Source organism: Malurus melanocephalus, unplaced genomic scaffold (genome assembly GCF_030028575.1).
Source record: "Malurus melanocephalus ecotype Western Australia unplaced genomic scaffold, MMel_1.1 scaffold_123, whole genome shotgun sequence".
NCBI classification, from domain to species: Eukaryota; Metazoa; Chordata; class Aves; order Passeriformes; family Maluridae; genus Malurus; species Malurus melanocephalus.
Window position 1 is genome coordinate 620,457 of NW_026623355.1, and position 27,648 is coordinate 648,104.

The 27,648-nt window shown below is 34.6% G+C and overlaps 1 protein-coding gene across 1 annotated transcript in view; it reads right to left on the reverse strand.

The window, feature by feature from the left end:
* Positions 1-682: 682 nt before the first annotated feature.
* TMEM67 (transmembrane protein 67) overlaps positions 683-27,648 on the reverse strand; it is a 30,796-nt gene continuing 3,830 nt past the window's right edge. Inside the window, exons 4-28 of the mRNA XM_057370349.1 lie at positions 26,202-26,301; positions 25,672-25,741; positions 25,497-25,571; positions 24,183-24,245; positions 21,683-21,837; positions 21,454-21,562; positions 19,870-19,956; positions 17,864-17,929; positions 14,815-14,971; positions 14,320-14,443; positions 13,369-13,474; positions 12,911-12,967; positions 12,718-12,816; positions 12,128-12,226; positions 11,689-11,775; positions 10,870-10,969; positions 10,628-10,767; positions 8,894-9,034; positions 8,341-8,421; positions 7,070-7,186; positions 5,762-5,878; positions 5,576-5,680; positions 5,101-5,203; positions 3,940-4,082; positions 683-3,494 (exon numbers count right to left, since the gene is read on the reverse strand). Coding sequence (XP_057226332.1) covers positions 3,414-3,494; positions 3,940-4,082; positions 5,101-5,203; positions 5,576-5,680; positions 5,762-5,878; positions 7,070-7,186; positions 8,341-8,421; positions 8,894-9,034; positions 10,628-10,767; positions 10,870-10,969; positions 11,689-11,775; positions 12,128-12,226; positions 12,718-12,816; positions 12,911-12,967; positions 13,369-13,474; positions 14,320-14,443; positions 14,815-14,971; positions 17,864-17,929; positions 19,870-19,956; positions 21,454-21,562; positions 21,683-21,837; positions 24,183-24,245; positions 25,497-25,571; positions 25,672-25,741; positions 26,202-26,301 — 2,582 coding nt within the window. The 3' untranslated portion in view covers positions 683-3,413. The remainder of the gene's footprint in view (positions 3,495-3,939; positions 4,083-5,100; positions 5,204-5,575; positions 5,681-5,761; positions 5,879-7,069; positions 7,187-8,340; positions 8,422-8,893; positions 9,035-10,627; positions 10,768-10,869; positions 10,970-11,688; positions 11,776-12,127; positions 12,227-12,717; positions 12,817-12,910; positions 12,968-13,368; positions 13,475-14,319; positions 14,444-14,814; positions 14,972-17,863; positions 17,930-19,869; positions 19,957-21,453; positions 21,563-21,682; positions 21,838-24,182; positions 24,246-25,496; positions 25,572-25,671; positions 25,742-26,201; positions 26,302-27,648) is intronic.

The following is a 27,648-nucleotide window of genomic DNA, read 5'->3' on the forward strand; positions in this document are numbered from 1 at the left end:
ACACACAAATTATAATTATTTTGTAGAAATAATATATATATATGTATATTATTTGTATATTGTAGAAATAATTTGGTATCTAAGTTGGCAAAAACCAACCATCTCATTCCATTAGTTCTGGCTATCCAAAACCATACTCTCCATTGTTGCACTGACTGAAAACCCCCTTTCTTACACTTGTGACAGAACTTCTCTGGACTGTGAAGCCAGCAGCAGCCTTTGGCCGTACCCTCGTGTGCATGGAAGGAAAAACATGTTGTAGGCTTGGGTAAACTCATTAAACAAGTGTAAAAAATCCCATCTCCAATCTTTGACTTTTTTTATTGCTCAGAGAAACAGACAGAAGAGACTAAAATGCCATATGGGCAAATAGAACATTTAGAAACCTGAAAGATGCTCATCACATGAACAACACATTGTAGATGTATATTTATTAAAAAAATAAAAACCATTACATTGGAAATAGAAGAGATATTTCTTGAATAAATATCAAGCAGTAGGAGAACAAAAAGCTTTTTCAACCCATTCCAGGTGTTCACTGGACAGCAAGAGTAAAGAAAAGCTTCTGTTAATTCCTGGAGCTTTTGACTCCTGGAATTATTTCCTAAATCATGTAGAGTGCCTATGTTAGTTATATTAACATTTTAGACAAATAACCTGGAAAAATAAAACAACAAATAACCTGGAAAAATAAAACAAAACAGAGTAGTGTGTACACTGAGGATAAAGAGAGGGCCAAGTGACTGAACTGTTTTGGCAGGATGATTTTAGATTAATCTATCATTTATCTGTAAGAAGAGTTGTTTTTAGCAGTTGTTCTTGCAAAATGCAAGGTCGTTAAAACAGATAATTAAAGGCATACCTAAAGCAAACTCAGAGCAGGAGTTTTGTATGGGAAGGGGTACCTGGTTAGCACAAGCCTTGGGAACAGGGTACAGAGTGAGAGCCCACATGCTGAAATGTCTCAATTTTTGCTGAACTGGTTAAAACTGAATGGATTAAAAMCACACAACTAAGGATGGCACAATCACATCTTCATTCTGCTTTCAGACATTTGCTGATTCACCTGAGTGTAGTTATTTTAGTTATTCTGACTGCAGTTGGTCATAAATCTGACCATTCTGGAGAAGGTATGTTTAAGGGTGGTTCTGTTCCCTGGAAAAACTTCCTGATCATAAATACATCATCAGAATTCACAGAGAACAAGCCCATGCCTGTGGCCACTGACAGTGATACACAGTTCTATTTACAGTTCTATTCGTCTAAAGACTAATATTAGGGCACTTCATCAGGGTCACCCTTGCTCATTAATRGACCACACCAACTTTATACACCCCTTTAGTCACATCCGTTAGCTTGAGCATTTATGGTCACATGACAAAGATTTTATTTCCTCTCGTGCACTGATTTTGCAGTAGAACTTGTAAAAGGACTTTAAGTTTAGTTAACCTATGCAAAGATACCCACCCAAGAAATACACGAACACCAGGTGAGACTAACTTTGCTCTGTGAATGTCCAACTGCAGACTCTTTCAGATGGCTCCTTAGCTTAATTTACAGTTTTGGCTCTAAGTAGACCAGTGACAAGAATCTTCACAACTAATGAGGTCATACAGTTATTGTTCCCAGTGGAAATAGGATTTTTGGCTGTTTAAACAGATACAGAACCTAATGGACACTTTAATTACTACATTCACCATAAATGCAATGACCTTAATTTTATTTATCCTGGATACTTCAGTCTATTAAAAGTTTTGTATTCACACCTTTTCYGAGGCACAGTGTGCACCATCAAACTAAGAATTGTGTCCATAAGCAGACAAAAGCAAGGAAAGSATTACATGGAAAGTGCCTATGCTAAACTCACATTAAAAAATGCATGTCCCTCTGCAAATCAACTCTTCAGTTGTCTCTGGTCACAGCCGTACTGGCAGGGACATYCTATCAGTCAATAGCTACTGCGCTGGAGTAGCAAGTGACACAGGCTTTGCAACACCAAAAGCAAATGCAGAGGAGCAATMGTGACTGTGAGATTTATGTCCATGTTACACTATGTTTAATGTAGTAGGACATGGTACCAACATGAGAACACGCTCCTCTTTGTGAAGCCAAAAACCATCTGAAATGTAATGCTGCTTCACCTCAGATCAGCATGTCTGCACTGGAAATCTGCTAAGTTCAACTAATCATGTCCTCAGACTCTGTTTCAGAATAAACATGAGATGATGTTGACTTACATTTTTCTGGCATTTTTGATGGTGTAAGTCCCTTGTTGAATTATCTAGACAAGTAACAGCTATAAATACCACAAACACTACTGACATTTGACCATTTACTGAAAGAAAAAGTCAAGTATAAAAAGTAGACTTTTCAGTGATAAAAATGGGAGGTAGACACCTCTGTTTAAGGTGATTTGAAGGCCATTAATAATCTCCCTTAATACTTARTAAGTGGCACTTGAGTAATTATTAACTTGTTTAAATTCCAAAAATATGATGATGATAAAATGATGGTCTCTGTTATATCTAAAGATAATAAAGTTAGAAAATGAAGAGACTAAAGGTACATGAGCACCTGTGAAAACACTTATAAAAAGATTTTAAAAAATGCTTCCATTTCACTTGTGTGGAAAAAGTGAACAGAATAATTACTGTTGTTTCCATGAACATCTTGCATCAGGTGACAGAAGATCAGGAACAAACCCCAAATGCTGATAATCATCTCCTCTGCTCTATCACAGCCTCTTTTTTAACATCACTGTAACACCACTGTACCTCAAACACATGGGTTGCACCCAAAAAATCAATGAAAAACTCCAAGCGAAGAGACGGAATTATACAATACTGTGTAACACAAGAAAGAAAACTTAAAATTTCAAGTTGGAGTCTCTGCAAATAAGTGATCTTTAAAAAGTGATCTCCTGAAATACTAACTTAATTCAGAACAAATCCTGTGCTGTGTAAAACTTGACATATATTTCCTAACATTACACCTCAAAATAACTTTAAGAAARAAGAAAAATATTTAAGGTATCTTCAGAGAACTTCCGAGTTGGCAACCTCTCCTATCTATCAGATGCTCAAATTGTTGCCTCAAGATCAGCAGTCCATATCTTATCAAAAGCCATAAAATAATTTTTTATCTTATTCTATTAATGAAAGTAAGCTTACTTTGTCTTATTTGCATGTACCTTTCTTTTTAAAGGCCTATGGCCTAGTGTTCACAAATTAAAAAAAAAAAAACTATACAGAAAAATAAAGCTTAATAGCACACAATACAGAAAATGACAAATTTCAAACCCATGACATTGTTATTGTTGAAAAGTGCATTACAATTAATCTACAAGTCAGAGATGCTTTGATCATGTTCATATTTTCCATGATTAAATCCTTAACAGTTTTTCATCTTCTTAATTAAATGAGAAATCTTTCATCCACCAAGGTTTTGGATGCCAAATTCTTCTGCCCAAGTGTATTACGTATAAACCTAAATATCTAAGAAGATTTTTAGAAAACATATATTAATGAAGAAATACTTAGACCAGTATGTTTCACAACCAACATAAAATAGTAACTTCAGATTATCTTTGAATTGTAAATAATATGAGTGAATTAGGTGCTTAACTTCCTTTAGGATTTTTAAAACACTTTCCACTATCTTTTCATCCTAAATTATGATGGAATTATGTGTGATCAACTTTAACAGATATTTGTGTTTTCTACTGAAAATTATTTGTAACCTCCTCATTCATGATCACCAYGTGAACAAAATTAATTTCTCACAAGTCTATTTGACAAAAAAATATAAAACTATTCTATAAATTCTCAGTATAATTTCCTGTCACTGCAAACTGCTAACTCACTGCCTTTATTAACTATATACACTACCATACAGACTCCCATTTAAAATATATTACTTTGTTCTTAAATTGAGATTTACCTCTTGTTGCAAATATGTTAGAATAGCGGCTAAAACAAAACTTTGGGAAGCTAAATCCACAACAGAGAAAAACAGGATATCAAAGATGAGCAGTGTTGTTTCATTGCCATAATAGAGAACATCACTGAAAGAGTGTCCTTCGTCTGTGGAAAGAGAATATTAAAAAAAAAATTATTTCTTGCATTGCTGGTTTGTGGAGTTCATCAGTCCTTGCTGACAAAGCTGATAACGAAAATCAGAGATGGAGCAAGTTATGGCATTCTATGGCAACACAGAGATAGTCCTGTCATTCTATTTAAAAATAATACAAACTTTTCACTTATAAAATGTCATCATACTGATGAACACAACTGGTAAAACCAGTTGTGTCACACACAACTCTATTTTTCATGAAATCTCAATCAGATTATTTTTTAAAGTTGTTTTAAACTAAGAAGCATATGTAACTTTCTTGTCATTGAAATTTTTGGCAATTATTAGCTCTGGCCCCAACTCAACAAAATCATAAAAACATATTCTTTAATGCCTTACTTAGGAGGAGGTTCGGATCTTAGGATTATAATGGTTAASAGTGCCCCAGAAAATGGGTCTTTTAAGGTGAAAGTACCTTTTTCATAGCCAAAGTACTCTAGATAATTTATCTACTTCTTTATTTTATCAAAAAGCACCACTTTTAAAAGTGAAAAGAACACTTAAACAATTACAGGAAACACATTCTTTTCTCTCTTCCTACTTTTTTWAAAAAACATCCAATACAAATTTGATTGGAAACTGTGTATTTTCACTATAAATTGTGKATGTCCTACTGCCATGAAATCCTGCTTTATATCCAAACTTCTGGGGACCGTGGCAGTCTATACTATCAAACAATGTATTTCTATCAATGCTTATGATTGTGAACTTCATAAACACGTGCACATCTGTACACATGTGCACATCTGTGTCTTTTCAGTTGCCTTAAATAAAAACATCACAGTCAAATGATTAATTATAAATAGGATTTCTGTAACCTAAAGAACTTCTCTTAAATACCTCCCTCAGCAGCAGTCATTTAATGATCCCTTCTGCTGTAAAGTCCATTCTAGACTGTAAATCCTGGGAAAGAAATTTATACAGAAGGTTGGATACTTAAAATAGTACAAATACCACACATCTTTTTACCATTATAAAAAATACTTTTCTCTATTGGTTCCATGAATTCCATGCCAAGAATCCGTTCAAGCAGCAACTTATCTTTAACAATATAATCCATTTCTTTATGACCCTGTGAGAAAAAGAAAAACAACACTTCTTGTTTTATTTCAAAACTGCTACAAAGTGATGTGCAGCTACTTATGAATGCAGCTACCTTTATGAATGAAAAAAACATGTTTCCAAGACAAAAATAAACACAGAACAAAAAGGGTTTTGTCATTTTTAAATGCAGTCTACGTTGTGGGGCAGCACTCCAATTTTTTTRTTTTTGAATGAAGCATTGTTCTGGTTGCCATAAATCCTTTAACAATGAATCTTAAAGCATCTATGCTGAAAAAGGGATTACAGTTATTTAGTTACAGTTTTTAGTCTCAAAATAAGTACATTTTCCTTAATATAGTAATGTTAATATACTATATAATACAGTAATGTCAATACATACATGATCAATAAAAGARCTGAGAAATTTGTTCATGGCATTGTAAGCCCTTGTGCTTTGCTCAAAAGTATTTGCAGATGAGTCCAAAAGCCTGGCAGGACCACGTTTCTGGAATAAAACAAGACCTTATGTCAGCAGAAAACTTTCATATTTTAAATAACATTTAAAGCATACCAATATCTCACTTACTCTTGTTAGGGTTTCACGAATCCAGTCATAGTGCAGTCGCATTTTTCTTGAAATGGAAATCTGAAATATCTGGCCATCTGTGTTTGGTAACAAACCTCTCTGACTACACAGATTTTCCTATACAATTAAAGCAATTTAACATTATTAATGTCATTCATAGACCCAAAAATATTCAAAAGCTTTTCATTTCCTCTCYTTCACATATACATAATATCTCTAAATATTTGAATCCACTGCACTCTTGTTCCAGTGCAGCAAGTTTTTCTTACCACATGAAATCCTGACCCCTGCTGTCACAAAGTCGTATTTATCTTTTTACCTGTGGTTCATAATCTTCTAATAATACATATTCTGATATTCACTCTGAAAACCTTTCCTTTAGGTCTATAATTTCTTCTATATTTGACCTGTTTTTTTTGTTTCTTTGTTTTGGATTCCTGACGTTTTCCATATGTTTTTCAGGTCACATTTTAATAAAGCTCAGAAACCCCAAGAAAAAAAAAAATCGACATCTTCATAGGGGAAAATCCTTCATTTTCCCAAAATTACATTAAAATAAGCAATTAGGTAAAAGATTGGAGGAACACATAAGTCAAAAATATTATTAGTAAGATTTCTCTATGTTTCAGTGTTTGAGTTTTAATTTTCACATGGTTATGGTTTTTTTTTCTGTCCACTTAACACTGAAATAGCAATATCCTTATTTAAYGTACWTTCTTAGTTGTMCCTAAAAAGATACAAGATGTCATAWAATWTAGKGCAGTCTCTGATCTTGTATTAGACATTCTATATTTGCCWGATCTTGCAGCAAAGGTGCAATATATGGCAAACTAGAAAAAATACTTACACAAATTAATTTCTATAAAGAACAGGTTGTATCATCATAGTAGAAGAGATGGAATAAAATAATTGATTGGAAGMCTACATGTTTCTGTATTATTTTTTCATAACTGTCTCTTTACAAAAGCTTTTTTTGATATGCACCTTTTTCAATGTGGCTGTGACCTTATGAAAAGCTTAAATATTGAAAAGAAGGTTCTTAAATACATGAAAAWAACTTTTTAGAGGAACAGGAATTCTATATCTTTGAAATCTGAAGAAGCAGCAAGAGGAAATAGTGAAGAAAAAGGAAGATGAAGAGCTAGTTAAAAGAGCAATGGAGTCTTATATTTACACACCAACAGCTGCTGTCTTGTAAGTAACATGGTTCAATGTAGCGCACAATTGCAGATCCATAATGAAAAGGTGTGGGGTCTTTATGTAAAACAAATAATTAGAGCAAGCATAAACTTGAATACTTTTACTTACTGCTTCTCTCTTCAGGTTCATATTAATTTCTTCCATATTGGTATCTGCATGTCCATGCACTGAGCGACCATGGATATAATGACCAAAGCAGTTGTGAGACAAGAGAAACACTGAAATCTAAGAGATRAGGGAAGAGAAAAACACTTTAATTAACAATTATCATTTTATTTTTGATCTCCTATTCATGGTGTAAATCAGTCAGACTAGCTAGCCCTGCTACAAATACAAAGTAGGCAAGTGCCAAAATAAATTTGGGAGAAAAATATTTAGCAACTCTTTACTAATTAGTTTTGTCTATATGTAACTAGAAACACATACCAGCTTCAARTTTAGTTTATCAACAGCAAAGATCACGACTTAATTCAATCGAGCCAAGAASTAAAAGTTAAGTTAGTAGATTTTATCTTGATTCAAAGGTTATTTCTGTGCGACATAATACATATGCATGATTCCAGCTCAACTCCTAAAAGACTGTATTTAACAGAACTTCATTCAGTATGATACAATGCTTACATATCACATAAATTCCAAAACTAACTGTTTCTACAACTCAGGTACTACATGGGTGTTTCACAGAAGATAAATAACCAGGTCTGGAAAGGCTGATAAAAGGGGTGACTCTGTATTTTTAAGAGTTCTGGACAAATGAAATAATCCAATCTGTTCCAACTGCACTCTTCTTTGGTTAAAGGGRAATTCCTGCAGTACAAAGCTTCAAGACCCATATATAAAGAAGAGAAAGGGAAGTAGTTCAGATGTGAATAAATGAAAATACATGCAAAAGGTGATAACTGTTAAGAGTGACAAAATGAAGTTCAGCAGTTGAGGGACAAACCCAAGACAGGAGCAGGAACTGAACACAAATGTATTGAATAAAACCAAGACAACTTGCAAGTCAGAAGGACTAAAACGCAAACCAGTAGAAAGAATGGCAGCAAATGGTTCCTAATTTCTGCTGAGTTGTTGTTTTTSAATTCTATATAAGCACATGTAACCAATTTAAATTAAAAAAAGAAGCAACCAAAAAACCTGAAAATCACCAGTTTAAAAGAACATATTGGTACCTAAGATTCCAGAATCTTTTTTCCAATTAAAGTTTAACTGCAGTCAGTCAGGGTTTACCAATAAAATGTGCTGAAAGAAACAACAGCTTTGGCTGTTAGATAGCAATCTAAATTAAATGAACAAATATTATTTAATATTCTTACAACTATTTTATGTCCTATTCTATTTAAAACACCACTCTACAAATGAGACAAAGAAATACTTACATTGCTCACGCAACACAAATCAACAAATTGGCTTATCTTATCTCCAACAAATCTTTCATARAACACAGCAAAAAATATAACCTGAAATAAATCAACCAAATTTTCTTTTACTCGTTCATCAGATTTGACATTATTAAGCAATTCATTTTACCATTTAACACCCACAAATAATAGACTTCTGTAGTGGTCACCATTGCATTRGACTTTATGAAACAGGATAGACATACTTCTTTTAAGAAGTAAAGTTGTAGCAAGAACCTGCTTTTCATTTTGAAGTTGTGAAATGCTTCAAAGTTGTTCAAAACCAAACCAAGTATTTGCATAAAATCATATCTTTGAGAGGATTACAATTCTCATTCCAAAGTGAGATGTCTCATATCTCAGAAGATTCATTTTGAGTCTARAAGGTGTACTATGCTAAAACAACTAAATATAACAGTTAAGAAAATACCCAATGCTATGATAAGCAATTTGGACAGCCTAGTGATTTTTTTTCTAGCTTCCAAGAACTAGCCTGAAAATGATAATTAAGGATGTCATGTGTTTCACATACCTGTAAGATGGCAATGGCTATCCAGAGTGCAGCAGACACACCAAATCTTAAAATGCGGCTCCAAGGAGCTACATAGCTCTCACTGCTTCTTGTAAGACTGGAAGAGGCATCCATTAAAGCCAAGTTTGAAAATCCCACCACCTGAAGAGATAAGAAGGTCAATATAACAATCAGAGACAACTGTATATTGAGAACAGAGAATAGTATTAATTACAATCCTGTTGTTTCCATCATAACAGGAAGTAAGAAAAAAACATGAAAAATGGACATGGGAATAGTAGCATGTTCACTATGACAGAGCTCACTTGTGTAATCCAGTGTTATTACTGAGAAACATAATTAAAACATAACCTGCACACATATTGGTTGATACACAAATTACAAAATGTGCAGCTAAATCTCACAAAAAGTCAGTGTTGTGTGTTACTGAAAAACTCCAAAAGATTCTACTGCTGTACTGCATAGGGATATAATTTCTGCCAAATTACAGCTCTTTGGTCCTATGTATTCCAGTGTTAAAGCAAATTTTTAATGCTTTGCAACTTTTAAAAGACTTGATTTTTTTTGTTTTTATTGAATGGAAATTTATTTGCCTCCACTGTCTATATGGTTGAATCTGTTTAAAACAAAAAATCTAGAAGAAGTTCCAAAATAAAAAAGATGAGAGGAACATTATGTCTTGAAACACTTAAGAAGTGAAAACCTTTCACAACTGAAGTTGCACCAAAATACACTTACCATTTCCTGATAGTCATTTCCTCAAGTCCTACTGCTTATTATTTGGGAAAAGAGACTCACACCCACCTCACTACACCCTCCTTTCAGGTAGCTGCAGAGTGCAGTAAGAAGAGGGRCTCTCTTTTCTCACATTCCTCTCTTGTAACATGGAACCTAAATTGGTCCTGGTTTGGTTTTACCAACAGCAAAAATGTTCACATAGTGAATGAGGAAACTTCCGGGATTTTTATTAATTAATTTAAAATAAAAAATTTAAACTAGACATATAAAATTGAATAGAAGTATTAAAATATGTATAAGAACCTCACAAAAACAACTAAATGCTACATGCTTTAAGAATACTTCCCAAAATAGAAAAAATTACCAAACTATAAAAGAAACAAACCAAAATATTTTTTAAAAGCTAAAACACAGTTTATCATGTATCCTGAAGCTGTAACTGAAGGCATACTGCCATCAGGAACAGAACTGGCACATTTAATTTCCTGCATTCTAAAAGGGCACTGTAGCAAATTACCAGGAAGGAAGCTCAGTTCAGATAAAAATRAAATCAGAAATAAAGCTGTAGACTGTGGCAGGAGGGAGCTCGTAGGCAAATAAAAAATTGAGTGTGTACACAGATTTATCAGTCTCTTAAGCTCTTTAAGGTAACTCATTACCTTAAAAAAATTCAAACAAAACTAACAGAGGTCTCCAAGGTATTTAAAGGTTGGATTTTTTTTWAGTCTTCCTTAAAGTAATATTGCAATGACTTATACATACATTTAAATWAAAAAAAATATTAAAATAAYTATTTTATTAAGTTAAATGACTTCAAGTGAATTTAAAGGGATTCCCTATTACCACACAGAATACAAGAATTAAAAATCAGACCCTTATGTGACACTCTGGCTGTGAATTATGAAATAACAATAATAATAATAATAATAATAATAATAATAATAATAATAATAATAATAATAATAATAATAATAATAATAATAATAATAATAATACCTCCAGAAAAAAAAGAACTGCCAGCACTTGAAAGAGAGGATTTATTTTCCTCACGGTCTGAATTTCATTCCATTCATTTGCTATAAAGTATGTCCTCCATATGCTCACAGGTGCAGCAGCACTTTTAAYAACACCTTCACCTAAAAAAATGTACATACAGTAAATCTCTAAAATTTAATACTTGAGAATGATATCTGAATTTAACCAAAGATGTTTATACAAACAAGCATAGTTTGAGTTACCTTCAACTGCTTTAAGAACTTTGCCCTTAGGTCTCTCCCAGTCAATAAAGAAAATATCAATAGCAAGTTGTGAAACCAGCAAGTGCAAAAATTGAAGAGCCTAAGAGAGAAAMAGGAGAAACACAAGTAAGCACAACAGACAAAGATGAAGAAAAAGTCTTGAACAGATCAATCATTAAACATAACAAGTGCTATCTTGACTATACTTGAGAYTGTAACTTTATTACCAACTTTTGATTCTTTTTTTTTGTTTTTTTAAGTTTGGAATAATGGTAGGTTATGCGACAATGTCCAAAATTATGAAGAAGATACAGCAAAGAACAAAATTAAAAGAACTAAGTATTTCCCCATAACATACGAACCTGTATTACGAATTCCAATTCAATATAATACACATAATTTATACAACATTTGTATGTGTCATGAAGACAGAAGAGCGATCCCAGAATTCTACATATTTGAACATAATTATTTGAATCTGCCTTCTTCCTAGCCAGGAACTCACAGCACTTAGATTTTGCTTTAAAAGAAAGTGCTTGCTTTCATGATATGATGCTATTTTATTTGGGTTTYTTTATACCTCTATCCTTGAAAGAAAGATTTTTCAGTCTCTTATAATCTTCTTGAGACATTTGTTTTCCTATAAGSACTCCACAAAATCAATTTCTACAGAAAAATGACTAAATTCTCAGAAAAATGTAACTATTAGGACATAACATCTAGACACTAATAATTGTACAAGATATTTAAAAACAAGCCTACTGAAAATATACAGAAGCATGTTGACATGTATTTTATGGTGAGGAAAAAATTACTTACCTTTAAACTGAATGCACATGCTATGTATGTAACAAAATCTTCTTCTTGAGATGGAAGAGGTAAAAGGACAGATACAAACTGCTGAGCCTGTAATTGAGAAGYTACATTGAAACAGACATCTGGCATATGTGACAATGTAATAAACACTTAAGTGTGAATAAGCTTTTACAGAAAAAGATCAATATTCAATGTGCAATCATTTTGAATATGTAAAATATTTTAAGTGACTATTAAACAAACTGCAAGTAAAATGAACCCAAAGGAAAAGAAACAGGTGAACACAAAATTTAAGCACACAAACCAGACCATAATACAGAACTTGCCTCAATAGTCTGACAAGAAAGGGGAAAAAAAAAGAAAAAAGAAAATTAATGTTAATGTAAAAATATATTTAATATTACTAGGTTTTCATAACATCCAAATCTGGAAAAACACTTACTTTGAAGAAYACAAGCCAATAAATCCCTGTGCCCACTGTGATGATAAAGAAGACGTTGGCAAGATCTCCAGCATAGAACAGTAAGAACTTGAAAACTGTCTGCAATTATAAAAACATGCTGTAGAGATCTGTAAAGCTAATTAAGTAATGTATATGTTTATAAGGCATTCATATAAAATGTTACGCAGCTCACTTAGGAAACTCTACTATTGAAAAGTAGCCCTGAACAAAAGTTATCCACTGTGATTATATATTAATGGTATATTCACTAGCTGAAACTCCTACATGCTGGTCTTTGTTCAAAGAACAATTAATCTGAAAACTAAGTCCACTCAACTGATCAGAATAGCTCTGTAAATACCCTTCTTTTTAGCAGCAACACTTCCTGAATGACAATTTCAGAATCAAAAAGAATGTGAAAACCTGCTTCCTCAGGTGGGCCTAACTCCAGGGCACAGTTCTATCCAGCTAGGCTAGAAATTATTTCAGTTACCTTAAGAAAAGAAATAGCTATAATCACAGGGACAACCGCAAAGGTGACCATAAAGAGAGGATGAGATGTCCCATTTCAGTTTTCCAGCTGTTTATACCTGCAAGTCAATTATAGAGCTTCCTGTCCGCCTCTTCCAGCCAGCAGTCTTGAGAAGAGACCATAACACTGCCAGTCCACCCAACACACCCAATGCGATCTGAAAATAACAAAAATTATTTGCAAGTTTAAAAAAAACCCACACGACAGAAGTAAACCATTATATCAACAAATTAAAGGGAATTACAACTTACATCAGTCTGAATCTGAGCCTCTGACTGATTCATTTCATAGCTGACTGAGAAAGAAACCTGAATATTAAAACACAAACAATAAAAATGTATGAAAATTTTGATATGTTACAACCATTACAGACAGTGGTAGTTTTCACAGTTTTAGTTGGTGGGAATTCCCATGTAGGGCTATTACACAAGTACAACATACATCTTTATTTACTGCATATGATTTAGTGTGGTCTGGTGCCAGGCTTAGTACTGGCACGTGCTAAGCTACTCTTACTGCAGATTTTACCAGCACTAACGCTGGGGATGGGTGCCTGCTATCTGCAACTTACCAGATATACCTATTTGTAATTCTTTCAAATGTGCATGAACAGAACTAGAAACTGCTTATTAGATTTTCATAACACACTGCCAAAAACTGRAATTCCTACAGAACTAAAAGTATAGCTAAGGTAGCACAAAGATCTCACCGTCACACTCTGGGTTTCAGGATTTTGGATAAGCAGATCTGTGTAAGYGACAGTAATTAGTGGAGGGTAGATTGTTCCTCTCTGTGTATGGGGTACCAGACGAATACTGCAGAAATAGAGTATGATTTTTTAATTAAAAAAAGAAATGGATGAGTACATGGAAACCAATCACTGAAACTTGTACTTACAAGAAAATACTAAATAAACTGAACAMCCTGATCAACAAAATGTTAATTGCTAACCCAATGACATGGCACTCCACATTTTAAAAGCAACTGTACTTGCCATACAAAGGCAAGTACACAAACATATAAAAACAAGGGAAGGACTGTTTATTTGTAGGAAAATACCTGAATCAATCTTTACCTGTCTGAATCTCAGAGGAGGACAATACATAAAGAAGGAGAAAARAAGTTTCTTCCAAAATATATTCCAGCTGAGCTGAGCAAACAGTAATGACCCTAACAGGTGGTCTCACARTTTCAGTTAAATTACTACAGGCCTATTCTGGATCATATAACAGAATAGGCAGGTTGTAAAATTACTGCAAAAAAGAATATGGAGTATGAAATAACATCATTGTATAGTCAGCAACACACACACACTGAAGAAGTATTAACAGAGGAGTTTTTAGGTCTTTCCAGACCACACCTGCTTTAAGAGGCAACTGAATACCTGCTAACTTGCACTATGCAAACATGGTCTGGTCCTTGTACCTAGAGGGAATCAAGGGGATTTTAACTCTCTTAAGTCATCGTTGCTTTCTCTCATTCATCAGAACAACCTATGAAAATTCATGCCATTTCCAAATAAGCAATGAAAAAAGCAGCACATGTTACATATTACACATATTAGAAACTGCATGATAAAACAACTTTTAAGACAGTAAAATGCAGACTGTACAAAATTGGCTTTACTTTTTATGTACAGTGTATTATAAGAATTAGTCACCTTATTGTTATTTTGCTAGCAATCCGAATTACCCTTGGCAGTTTTCCCAAGTCATTCTCTTTTCCGCTAAGTGCATCCACCAAAAAAAATCGACGAGTCAAAAGCCAGTTGTTCATATTACTGCCTATGAAAAAACRTGAGTTTCACACATATGATGCAACACACAAAAAGAATTAAATGCATTAGAAACAACACATGTGGCTGTATAACATATAGTAACTAGTGAGGATATAAAATTGTTTATTTTTCAACTCAAACAAATATATAATAAGATTATTTTATTTGTGTATATTACTGATTGGAATGGTATATGGAACCAAAGCTTGCAGTTAAACTATCAGAACTTGCCCACTAAGTATTAAAAAATTTAAATGGAAACATTATGTGTTGTGGTAACTTTGAAAACAACACAGGAACAGTAATAAATATTGATTATTTCTATTTGAGGTTTTCAGATTGTTTAAATCCACAGAGATGTTACTATCACCATCTTACCTTGATTAACAAACTTTTCATTGTATTGAAGATTCAAATTTAAAACTGGCACAGCCCAAAGATGTTGTTGTCCATTGCCACCATTATATTCAAGGAAGAGGTCATAAAAGACTGGATTAGCAAAATCCAACAAAATCTTAGAAACTGAAATTTTGCACTACAAGAAAAAAAAAAGTTAAAATAAAAAGATCACTTTAACCATTTACTTATTTTGTCAAGCTGTGGATCCCTTCCCTACAAAATTATTGTGGAATCTGTCCCACTTCTTCACCAAAGACAGAGTCACAGAATCAAGGTTCACCATGAGACTGCTTTTCTCCAGGCTAAACACCTCCAGTTCCCTCATTTTTTCTCATCAGACTCATTCAGACTCAGTCCAGACCCTTCACCAGCTTCACTGCTCTTCTCTGGACTTGCTCCAGCACCTCAAATGTCCTTTTTGAAGYGAGAGGCCCAAAACCRGACACAGCATTCSAGGTGTGGCCTTACCTCTGCCCAGTGCAGTGGGACAGTCACTGCCCTGGTCTTGCCACACAATTCTTGCTATTGGCCTTCTTGGCCACCTGGGCATGCACTGGCTCATGYTTGACCAGCTGGCTGTTGACCAGCAACTCCAGATCTTCTGCTGGGCAGCKTTCCAGACACTCTTCCCCAAGTCTGAGCACTGCATGAAGTTGTGACCCAAGAGCAGGACCCRGCACTTAGCCTTGTTCAACCTCACACCACTGGCCTCAGCCCGTTGATGCAGCCTGTTCAGAACCCTCCCATCCAGCAGATCAACAATCCAACTTAGTGTCATCTGCGAACTTGCTGTRGGTGCCCYTGATCCCCTTGTCCAGATCATCAATAAATACGTTAAACAGGACCAGCCCCAGTACTGAGCCCWGGGGAACACCACTAGTTACCAGCTRCTAGCTGTTTTTAGCTCCATTCACCACCTCTGGGCCTGACATACAGCCATTTCTTTACCCAGTAAAAAGTGTCCAAACCACGAGCAGCCAGCTCCTCGAGAAAGCTGTGGGAAACGGTGTCAAATACTTTACTGAAGTACTGATAGACAAGGCATTCTAGCTATCTGCAAGCAATTACAYAGAACTAATGATTTTATACAAACTTGGAAATTATTGCAATTAACTAGAATGACTAATGGTGAGAATGAAGCTCTTAACATTTTTCAAAAGATTTGGAAACAATATCATAGTAAACCTTACAGACATTATATTTAAAACAGTGTAAACTTTAAAGTCAAGAAACATAAGTGCTGAAGTCATGGAGAACCATGAATCTGGTTCTGGGCCCACCAGTACAAGAGAGWAATGAAGCTACTAGTTATAGTCCAGCAAAGGCCACTATGGTGAGGATACAATGAAGCATCTCTGCTGTGAGGAAAAGCAGAGACTCTTTTGCCTGGAGATAAGAAGACTCAGGGGAATCTTATAAATATGAAATATTGTTCAWGGAAGGGTGTACAAGACAGAGGCAGGCTCTTTTCAGCAGTGGCCAGYGACAAGACCAGAGGCAATGGGCATAAACTGAAACAGGAGGTTCCCTCTGAACATCAGAAAACAGATTTTCACTGTCAGAGGGACCAAGCACTGACAGGGACCAAGCATAGTTTGCCCAGGGAGGCTGTGGTGTCTCACTCCCTGGACATAAAAACCCACGTGGATATTGTCCCAGGCAATCTCCTCTACATTGCCCGCCTTGAGCAGGGGTGTGGGCAAGATGACCTGAGGTCCCTGACTACCTCAACCACTCTCTGATGGTATGAAGAAATTAGATGTGAAAGTAGGCAACTTTTTGCAAATGCAAACAACCATGCCTCTTTGAATACTCATAATTTGTCAGCCATGTTTTTTCCAAAGCCACAGGGAAAAAAAAAGAGTAATGCAGACAATGGATGAAAATAATTATATTAAAAAATACTTGATAAGTTATTGATACATCTATTCAAACCCAACAATACTACTTCTCACTAATATTTAACACCAGGTAATAGAAACTCAATATCAAATACTTAAAATTTTAAAAAGAAAAAATAAGCCCATACTTGACTAGTTCAATGAYCCTAAACAAAACATGTTTTCATTCTGTCTGAAATAATGAAATATGTATTCATCAACATTAAACAATACGGAGGAGTAAAAATACTTTAAAAGGATTTGTAAATGTTATTTGGTAAACACTTYAAATTTCTCAGACTAAGCTTTGACAGCTATTACCCTACCAGACTTTCACACCACCCAAATAGCAGCCACAGTTTATACATTTTTACACTTCAAAACAAAATGTGGGGAACAGTTTTCAATGAGTTAACAAACAATATTAATAAATAGGTATGAGACACTGTGCACACATGRAGTTTTATAAAGATGATTCTTTCTCCACTCCTCTGCCAAACAGACTACCACCTTCCCATTTAACACATWAAGTGACAAAAATTAATGAATTATCACTGGCAGAACCATTTCTGTGGCTGACATAATTTAGTGATCTATCTTCTCTTCCTTTCCTGGTGTTTAGTAAGGTGTGAAAACTCTAACATTTTTTTTTTCATAGTTAAGACAGCTAAAGAGTCTCTTTCCTCTGGTAAGTCACCAGTTCAGTTTAAATATGTTTTTAATCTCTATACTGAATTCACTGAAATCAGGGCATACAGTAAAGAGATAAGGGGAATATACAGGGATGGATGATTGGATTTGTCTTCTTTACATAAAAAACCTGGCCAAAAACAGGGGTAGAAAAATTGGAGATACGATACAAAGCATATGGATGTCACAATTCAGGCACAGCATTTTTCCACTGTTAAGGCAACAACTTCACGAATACAAATGCCAGTTTAATTTATTGTGATTAYGCTATGTAGTTAACAAGTTTTGTGATGTAGTTAAATTTTAAAATCTCCACACTTAYTTCACTCAATTTCACAAGAATTTCATACTGCAGCTTAAGCCTAAGCTCCAGACATACTTCAATATGCACTGAGTAACTAATAAAACATAAACCAGCTGAATTAAAAATTAAAAAYAGCATTTTATATTTTACTTACACTTTGTTGATAAGTTGTTCCAAAAGTATAAGCTGCATTCARTTTAGTTTGGGTATCAGGACAAAGCTGAATAAAACATAGTTATAATTAGGTTAATTCAAAGGTATTTCTTTCTCATATGAGAAGTATTTTAGACCTTCAAGGACTCATGTATTCACAGTTATCACAAATAAAATTTTATTTTATTTTTAATAAGAGAAGGATTGATTTTGGAATAAACACAATTATTTATTGCACTAATATTGGTGTTCTTAAAATGCTGGTTTAACTTATTCGTACTTGCATAGTATTTTTCAGTTCCATCACTGAAATCTGTGGACAGCAGCATSCAAACAGGCAAGAATAATCTTTCTGTGCACTGACTGCTCAATGAACTGTGCTGCCTCAAGCTCTATTAGTGGCTTCTACTAAATTCAAGAGTCATATAACAAAAGAAGTCCACATTCATATTGCCCTTTTTCTCTTAAGCTAGCATTCTCAGAGGATCAAAGTTATAGCAAGTGAAAGATCTTTTTTCTTTTTTTAATACAACACTTCAGCGAAAACCAGCAGATTCAGCTGAATCCAGGAAAAAATGGTCCAAATTCTAATTAAATGAGGATGGCATTTAGTGGAGGGTGTAGCCTTTTTCCCAGAATGAAAATCAAGCCTAAATTTGCATAAAACGCAATTCTATTAGTGTGAAACTGAAATTGTGGGAATTGCTACAATTATGCATTGAAAGCGCTTTAGCACTGTGATGACTTATCATCATGCACAATCTATTACATTAAAAGAGGCTTTGAATGGAAAAGCTATTTCTTTCCCATTGGCTCTTGATAGCTGTGTAAAGCTTTGTCTTAGAAAATAAATGGGCCCAAAAAAACCTTCAATTCTATGTCAGAATATATAATTTTCTATGCATGTAACTATATTAGTAACCTGTAATCTCAGACACTAATTTTCCTTAAAACTGGAGATGCAGACACAAGATGGTTCATCCTGAGACAAAAACAAAATAAATCCTGAATGTCAGCTGCTCTTCTGTAGACACTGCAGCATTTGAAGTGATGTGCTCCAACAGAAAAAGGGATCAACAATTCCCAATTGTTCTTGCTGGTGTTTCTATTGTTGTCTGCCTAGGGAAATACTGAGAGTGCCTAGATCACCACTGGACTGCTAAATAAATTCTATTCTGCAACATGATGCAGCTGCCAATTGTTCTCTATGATAAGCTAATTGCTATTGAACTTTCAAATTGCTGCTTACTTGCAGTTTTCACACCCTAACTATATATGCATGGTACTGCTGAAGTAGAATGTCTGCGTCCCTGAAATCTGAGGGTGGAGTCTCCAAGGGTACTTCTGGCCAGTATTCCCCATTTCTATGTAAAGTCTCCCAGCAAGTATTTATAACTTTTTGTTACAAAAAAGACGGGCAGATGCTGGCCAAAGTCTATATTTAAAATCAAAATAAATAAGCAAGTCAAAAAGTCCCAAGAGAATGCAAAGAAAATGGGGTAGATCAGCTTTCCTACCTCCCTTGACAGTGACATAACCACTGATTTGATTGTCACCCCCATGATGTGTGCAAATAGGTGACAACATYTAACAGGGACATACTCATAGAATCATTTATAAACACATGTGGATCCAGAGCTAAAGCATACACTTTTCTCAACAGAAAAAGAGGTTTAATAAGAGACTATTAAGAGGTTTAATAAGACACATGAGCAACTATGCTGAATGGAAGAAAGAGATAGATGGTTCTAAATGACTAACACTATTTTTCAGTTTTCCAATATGCCAAATTTAAATTGGTCCAATGAAGACAGTGTTGAAGAATTTGTACTTTTGRTTTTGTAGAGATCATTGTGAGCAAGAATAAAGGGCTATTTTCCCTAACCTASCTCTACAGTTATAAACTGTTATTAGTGTAATAACCAAACTCTTGGCTTTTGTCTTAATTTGGCGAAAGGCACTTAGATTGTTCTGTTATCAAGAAAAGATAATTAAAATCAAACATACCTGTAAGATGCCTCCTTCCAAACTTTGCCATTTAAGAAAGTTTCCTGCTGCATCAAATGACGCTGCAATAAATTTCAGCTTTACATCCTGATGATGAAAAAAAGATAAAGAATGATGCAACTGACCTGAACTGGACATACACRTTTTAGAGACTCTGTCTAATCACTTGATGTTTCCTAAAACTTTCAGCACAATCCTTCATTTTTTCCCCTTTTGATTTTGTTTTCAATATGGGTTTAGTAGTTTAACTTTTTAAAGAAACACACCATTCTTCTACAGCTTCACTTGTGACACAGAAAATGTTCCAWAGGAACTTCTACAGATGTAGACATGCCCTCAATTAATCAGCAATCGATGCAAATTTCTAATATATACTATACTGGAATCTTGGGGGTTTCCAGAACATTCAGTTAAGAGGAGTAACAATTATTTTAGTTATTAAAACTACTGCTGCCTTAACATTGTTTAATTTAAAACACAGTCTTGTAGAATATGGCTAAAAAAGGCTATTATTTCATTTTTGAATTGATAAGAAAACTCCAGACAGTACAACTTACAAACAGGTTATTGCTAGAACCATTTTCTGTGATTAGCTGAACTTGAATAATCTACTCCAGTTATTCTACTTTTACAATGAAAAAGATAGTAAATCTTTTTCTTCTGTTAACTGTGCCAGTTAACAAGTTACTTAAGCAGTCCATCCCTCCCAGGGATGGATATCTGGTATCTGGCTTTGTTAACGTTAAAATTATTTTTCTCACCTCTCTTTTTTTTTTTTTCTCTAATTCACTATAGTAAGTGGGAAAAGCTGAAGTAATATATTGAATCCATCTCTGATACAATCAGCTTGTAGAGATTTGTAACAAAAATATTACAACCGGTAAAAATGAAATAGGGAGAGAAATGTATGTGTAAGCAACAGAAAGGGTTRAACACCTCTTAACAGCGATTAACTGTTCCCAGCTACAGAGCTGATAAATGGGTTGTGATAAAACCTGGCACASACAACTTGTCAGTAAAAGACCCTGCACTTTGGCACACCAGGAGGGTGGCAGTAAAGTTAGAGCACATTACRTTTACCCCTCTTTTTCCCATTAGTTCACCACAAAATATGACAAAAAGATGTATCAATTTCAAACATGTAAAAAAGATTAATGAAGATGAAAGTGAACAAGACTCTGAAACAAAGGACAGGGTCAAAACTAATTACTAGTTTACCACTGACAATCCAGATCCTTGGGGACACAATGAACACTTAAAAGCGTGCACCCTTTGTTCCTTGTGCCCTGGTCAGACCACTCAAGCAAGCACATCTTGGCCTTATGAGAATGTAGGCATCAGAGCGTAAGCAAAGGAAACGTGTGAGCAAAGAAGTGTACAGTGATCAGTAAAATCATCTCACTAGACACTATTTTACTTAAGTATCACCTTCCTCTTTGATAAAATCCCACACTGAGTTTTGTTACACCAACTGCCTAAAATTTACTTTTAGTASAGTCACATCTATAATAAATCTAAACCTTTTTAAGTGATTATGTCCTCTTCCTAATGTATGCTTCCTTTTGTCTATTACCCAACACCTACCTTATCTGTTCCCTTAAAACTGAAGGTTGTAGGAAAATTATTTTTCTCAAGCACTTGGGATGCTAATCCTGGTTGGTCACCRTAATACAGCCATGGAAGATTATGCCTCCTGAAAAAAATGACAGTGTTTTCTCTAAAGAAATACAGTATTTTTCATCAAAGAACATTTCAAATAGCGATTTCCATAAAAGGCTATTAAAGACCAAAAGTCATGGAAAAGGCAACTTACCAGTAGGGTATTGAATGAACGATGCCTACCCTTGCTGTACTGACAAAAATATACTGAAACAAACCACAAGCATCAGTACTTGAAGAACTCAATGAGTTCATATTCATCACACACATATTTCCAAGAGCTTGGCATGCTGTTAAATTAGAGTACAACTGCAGTGGAGAAACACAAGAACACAGAAAAAATTATTTAATTACCCCTCCTTTTGGTGAGGCAATCATAAAATTAATGTTATTTTTAAGAAGCCACTCCTAAGCCCTTGTTTTTACTTGGAAGTAATTTCATTTTGTCAACACCGAGTATTTTGTCTCAGGTATTGAGGTACTATATTTTTATAGATCTACAGATGACAGTATGAAATCAATACTCTACTTTTTCAGCTTCTTTTAGTTGCACCAGCTAGATGGTATGAAATGACAGAAATGCCAAAATCTGCACTTAGAAAACAAAGTAAGAATCAAAATGTTTAATACCACTTAGGCTGTAGGGCAAAGATGACTCCATCGAAGACCTCAGACTGACAACTACAAATGCATGTAGCGTAAATACCTTCCCTTCAATTTTAGTACTTCTTCTATTCTGCTCTTCCCAAACTATGTTGTATTTGTRACTTATTCAATTCTGGTAAACAAACCAGTGCCAAGTGATATAAGGAGGTGACACCTGCCATCTGTGTGCAGGGGGTCACTGTATTGGTATTAACCTGCCACCTCCTCACTCTCATTTGTGTGTCAGACCAGCAGCTGCTCATTATATTCAGGCAGCACCTCAGAATCCCTGAGCAGGGTGAGGCAGACAGGATAAACTGAGGTCAGTGAAAAAGAACAGGAACAGTRGGAGAATACATCTCAGAGCTGTGTATATGAGATGGTGATGGAAGCAGCCACAAAAGTGATCTGGGAAAATTCTGTACAGAAGTCTGCTGAAACACTGACTGAGACAACACCTGCCAGTCTGGAAACAAGGCTTGGGAATTGAAATATCCTGAGAAAGTGAATATCCTTGAAATATCCTTGAGAAGTGCAGCTGGGTATCTGAATTTCAGAGACCTCTTGAGATAACATCAATAAGCACAAACCCAAGGAAATGTAACAGCAACCTATGATCTGGAAAGGGGAAAGAGTCTAGCAGAAGGAAAGCATTCCAAAAGAGTAGGAATAGGCAACTGCTATTGAYTATTGTACATGAGAGTAGAAAAACAGTCTGGAAAAAACACAAATTAGCCTGAGAGAATATAAAACACTGTATAATCTATTGGCTGCTCCAGGTGGGTTATCCTACGCCACCTTATGTCTCTCTGATATAGAAATGGAAAGTGAATCTGCCCCTGTCGTCTCTCTCTCTCTCTAACACGTACAGGACGCCCCCTACACAAACTTTTCTAAGCGCTGCTCTAGACAAGTTATCAGACTGTGGTTAGGGGTGGCTGACTGACTCCAGATTCTGCAATTCCAGTCATCTTTGAAGAGAAACTTCATCTGTCATCAATTTTGAGGCCCCACTCCTGGGAGTGGTTTATTGAGTATTGGACTGGTACTATTGGGAATGATATACACACCTATGGGTAATTGTAAGTGCATTTGCTGCTTTTTTTTATCATTTCGTAGCAACTTGTAATACTGAAATGTATGCCTGCTGCTACTATGGACTGCTGCCACCACTGGAATACATATATACTTGCTTTACTGATCATAACTATACTCATTTTACAAGTAATAATTTGTAGTAATCTCTAATGAAGAAATGTTGGAAATAACGACTCTGTGTGCTTGTGTATTGCAGAATTCTGAAAATCTATATTGTGAACTGTAGAGACTTCTAGGCTAGGTAACCCTTTGCATTGTGACAGAYAGGGACAAAAAGTAGAACCTGAGAAGTTAAAATCTAATCTTCAGGAGAGCAAGACAGAAGGAAAATGAGCATGTGTGATAACAGAGTTGGTAAAAAGGAGACACACGCCCTTCACAAGTGTCTGTGATTCTGTGGCTGCAGCCACTCTTTCACCCATGGTTACTGTTACCCAGAGCAACATAATGGTAAATAACACTGCATACATAAAGCAAAGCAAAACTAAAAAGGGTAGTTCAATGGCTATGAATAACTGAAAATCAAGTAAGAGCTAAAGAGCAGGTGCCAGTAAATACTGAATATGAGAGAAGTTAATTTTCTGAGTGATCCCTTACTAGATATGCTCATTAATATCTATATGTATGGGTATACTACCGGGTAGTAGGTCACACACCACTAAATATTGAATGATTTTTTTTTTTTTTAACACCATTCACCTGGTGAAAATTCCAACCCTGTAGACTTGCATTAACATTGACTAACCCTCAATATTTCTAAGTATTCTGTATATATAATTCTCTATTCTCATCTCAAAATAAAATTCTTTAAAAATGAGCAAGGTAACTTCCAAAAATAAAATTGACATGCTTTTATAAAGTATCACTTCTATACAAAAAAAAAGCAAACTGCAAATAATAATGAAACTCACCCAACAGGCAGAGGCTGAGGACTGCAGATTTTTCAGAAACCATGCTGATGATAGTGTTATACCCTGTAAATAAAGAACTTTTTCACTGTCTTTGCTCACAACAATTCACCGACAATGTAACAGTCTGGAAAACTAAAAGTCAGCTAAAAGATGCTACTCATTTTTTTTCTAAGAGCTTTCTATCCTTTGTAAACATCTCAATCAAGCAGTATCAGTTCAAAACACAACGATAACCCAATAATTTCTTTCACTTCACTAAATTAGACAAAATATACAGACAAGAGCTGAAGTATTTAAACTTTGCATATAGATTCTGTAACACAGAAGTTGTCTTTACTGAACAAGGGAAGTACTAACTATTTCAAAGTTAAGATGTTGACTTGATCGTAAATCTAGCTCAGGATCAAATTTGCCAAATTAATTAATTCAGCTCCTTTTTACAATTACTCTCATTTGAACTAGCTCCTTTTTACAATTACTCTCATTTGAACTACACATAACATTCATACATACTCTAAGTGACTGAAAAGACATATTTTCAATGAAGTATTATTTAGAAGGTGGCATTTTCAGGAAGCAAACCRATGTTTGATATTGGAAAAAATGAAGACTGCTTTTTACTTTCTTTCAAGCAGTAGCTTTTAACATTAATTCATTTAAAAACAAAATACATTTCTTAGTCACACAGCATTTCTTGAATTCAGAACTACTTGGAAAACGGTCCTAACTTTGAGCAGATTTCACAACTAATGAAAGTTCATTAGATAAAACAATGAAACCCCCTTCATTCTTCTCAACAGAACATATTTTCATTCATTAGCCAATTCAGAGTTCAGCAACTTCACACACAATCTCAAACTTTAGAGGTGCCCATTTTCTTCTGTAAGCTCTAAGATCAAGCAGTAAACAAAACCCTTAAATCTTCTTTTAAGAATTAACACAAACCAATTTTATGTAGTAAAAAAGACCAGAGACACTCAGGGACTCTTCAGTATGTTTTTGTGATACAAGAGTATGCTTTAAATGCACACAATTAATGCAAAAGGCCACATGCTACTTGTTTTGATACTAAAAGTCATAAATTACATCCCTTTTGCAGCTTCCAATAGGGGCATGAATTTTTAAAGGCTTATTCCATTAGAACAATGGTTGTTCGGAGTCCATATCTACACTATCTTGATGCAAATGACCTTACAATCACTGTGATCACACAACAAAGTACCMCCTTTGTTTTCCAGGAATGGGAATGCAAAATACTTACTGGAAGTAAGTAATGAGAAAGCTTAAAAGTGTTTTAGAAAAAAACCCACTTACTAGCTGTGCAAAACGAACAGTTGCAACTCCCTTTGGGGGTAGGCCTTCTTGAGCCAAGAAACACAATCCCCCAGTCTGAAAGAAATAAAAGAATAAAAAAAACGGGTATTGATATACTTGTCAAAATAACTTTTCTTTTTCGGAATTTCAGTACAATTATCATTCTTCTACTTACTAGAATGTTTGGGTTGCTGCAGTCACAAGATTTGCTCACTTGGATGAATGTTTTTTCACATCTTATGCACCTATGAATGACAAATATAAAGAATGCACTTAAAATGTGGCTAAGTATGAAATTTAGTACTCAGTGAAAACTGATTTCATAGCATGCTGGGAATCAGTGTCAGCAATTTCACTAGTTTGAAGTGAAATTTAGAAGTTATTACCAATTTGTTTCTACTGTCAGTGAAGTCAAGAAATCAAGAAATCTAATAATTAATTATCAAAAAAAAGAATTCTGTTCTGCCTCCAATCCAAAGCCTGTTTTTTAGTCACACTAATGCAAGACAAAAAAAAAACAAGCTTTGGTCATGTAAGGACTTSAGTGAGCACAAAACACACTGGGTTTGATACAGGTTTAGGATTTCCCATTCCCTGCCTTCAGAAATGCCATCTCAAAGATACAGTCTGTTTATCAGAAATATTCCATTCAAATGTAGCATGGCATGTTCAAATTTATCATCACAAAAGGCAAAGAACACCCACCKACTTCCTGATGCATCTGAAGCCGAGAATGACTGCTCACTTCCATTACAGTGTATGCACAGTGCTTCATTAAGCAAAATGCCATCCATGCTTCTTTCCACTAAGTATGAAAAAAAAGCAACTGTGATAAAAATGCCTGATACAAAGTGTCACGTGGGTTAAGAAAAGTGTGAAAAAATAAAGCATCTGGGCAGACCTAAAATAAATTCAAGGGCTAATTTTGAAAAAATTAAGGGCACAACTTGCAAATAATATCCACTATAAATGCACATTCATGTATGTTTGTGTTCATTGTTTCTAGCTGCGCACACATGAATTTTAGTTTTAACGAGAAATGCAACATTTCACGTCTAGCTTGGCTGTTCCTCTGTTACTTATTCTGAATCAAATTCCAAACAAAGGCCTCACTGTAAAGCAAATATTCAAAACATCAAGTTTGCAAATTACTGGGAAAAAAAAATAAATTTCATCTGAAATGATGATTGGAAAAGTCACAATTTCCAAGTTYCAAAACTGCATCTTCCACCAAYTAAATCATCTGGCAAGAGATTTCARMTCTARTTATTAAAAAGAAAATCCAAACCAGATAATTGAATAATTACAATACTAATGTTCTTCCTGACAAATTATGGAATCGACTTTGCTTTTAATATTTTACCATAAAGGCTTGGAATGTATTTTGTAACTGTCATAAAGTTTAAGGAARAAGATTGGTATTCACTGTTTTCCAGATTCCTAGGAAAATTTAAAATTATTGATCTGGAAAATAGTGATTCTCCAGTATACTCTATCGGAAATGTAACCGAAGTGGACATTTATAATACCTATTCAAAGAATTATAGGCATTCCATGTCTTTGAATATAAGGAAAACGAAAGGCCCCAAGAGCTTTTATATTTTACACCATTGAAGAAAATTGTACTTTGCTCTTACGTTTTTTACTATGCAAAATAAGCAGAAATCCATTTAGCACAAACATTAAAATTTAGCATTATTTTTCTGTCTASTGAAACTACTAGAGAGCATCAGGTAAGAAGCACATCTCAGAAAGTCACAGGTACAGATGTCTCAGGGAAGCGTGAAGTCCATTGACACCAATGCACAGCTCTGTGGCTTGGTTTGCCCAGGCTATTCTCTTCCACCTACTCATGTAGGTATAATTCCTTTTTATTTATAATTCCTTTACTGCTTTTTATACTTCAAAACATTGTAATGTTTTTTTATAGTCTATATTGACATTGGGTTTATTTCAATTTTAATGACTGCATCCATTGCCAAGGATCTTAAAAGAAGGGATACACCAGTATTTATTTACAGAATGTTTGCATAACAATTTTTATTGCAATGAGCAATGGTACAGATTTATCTGCTGTCCTTCAGAAATGACAATTGAAATCAAGAAGAATGTTGAACGTTTATATTAGATATGTAAACATATGTAAATTTTT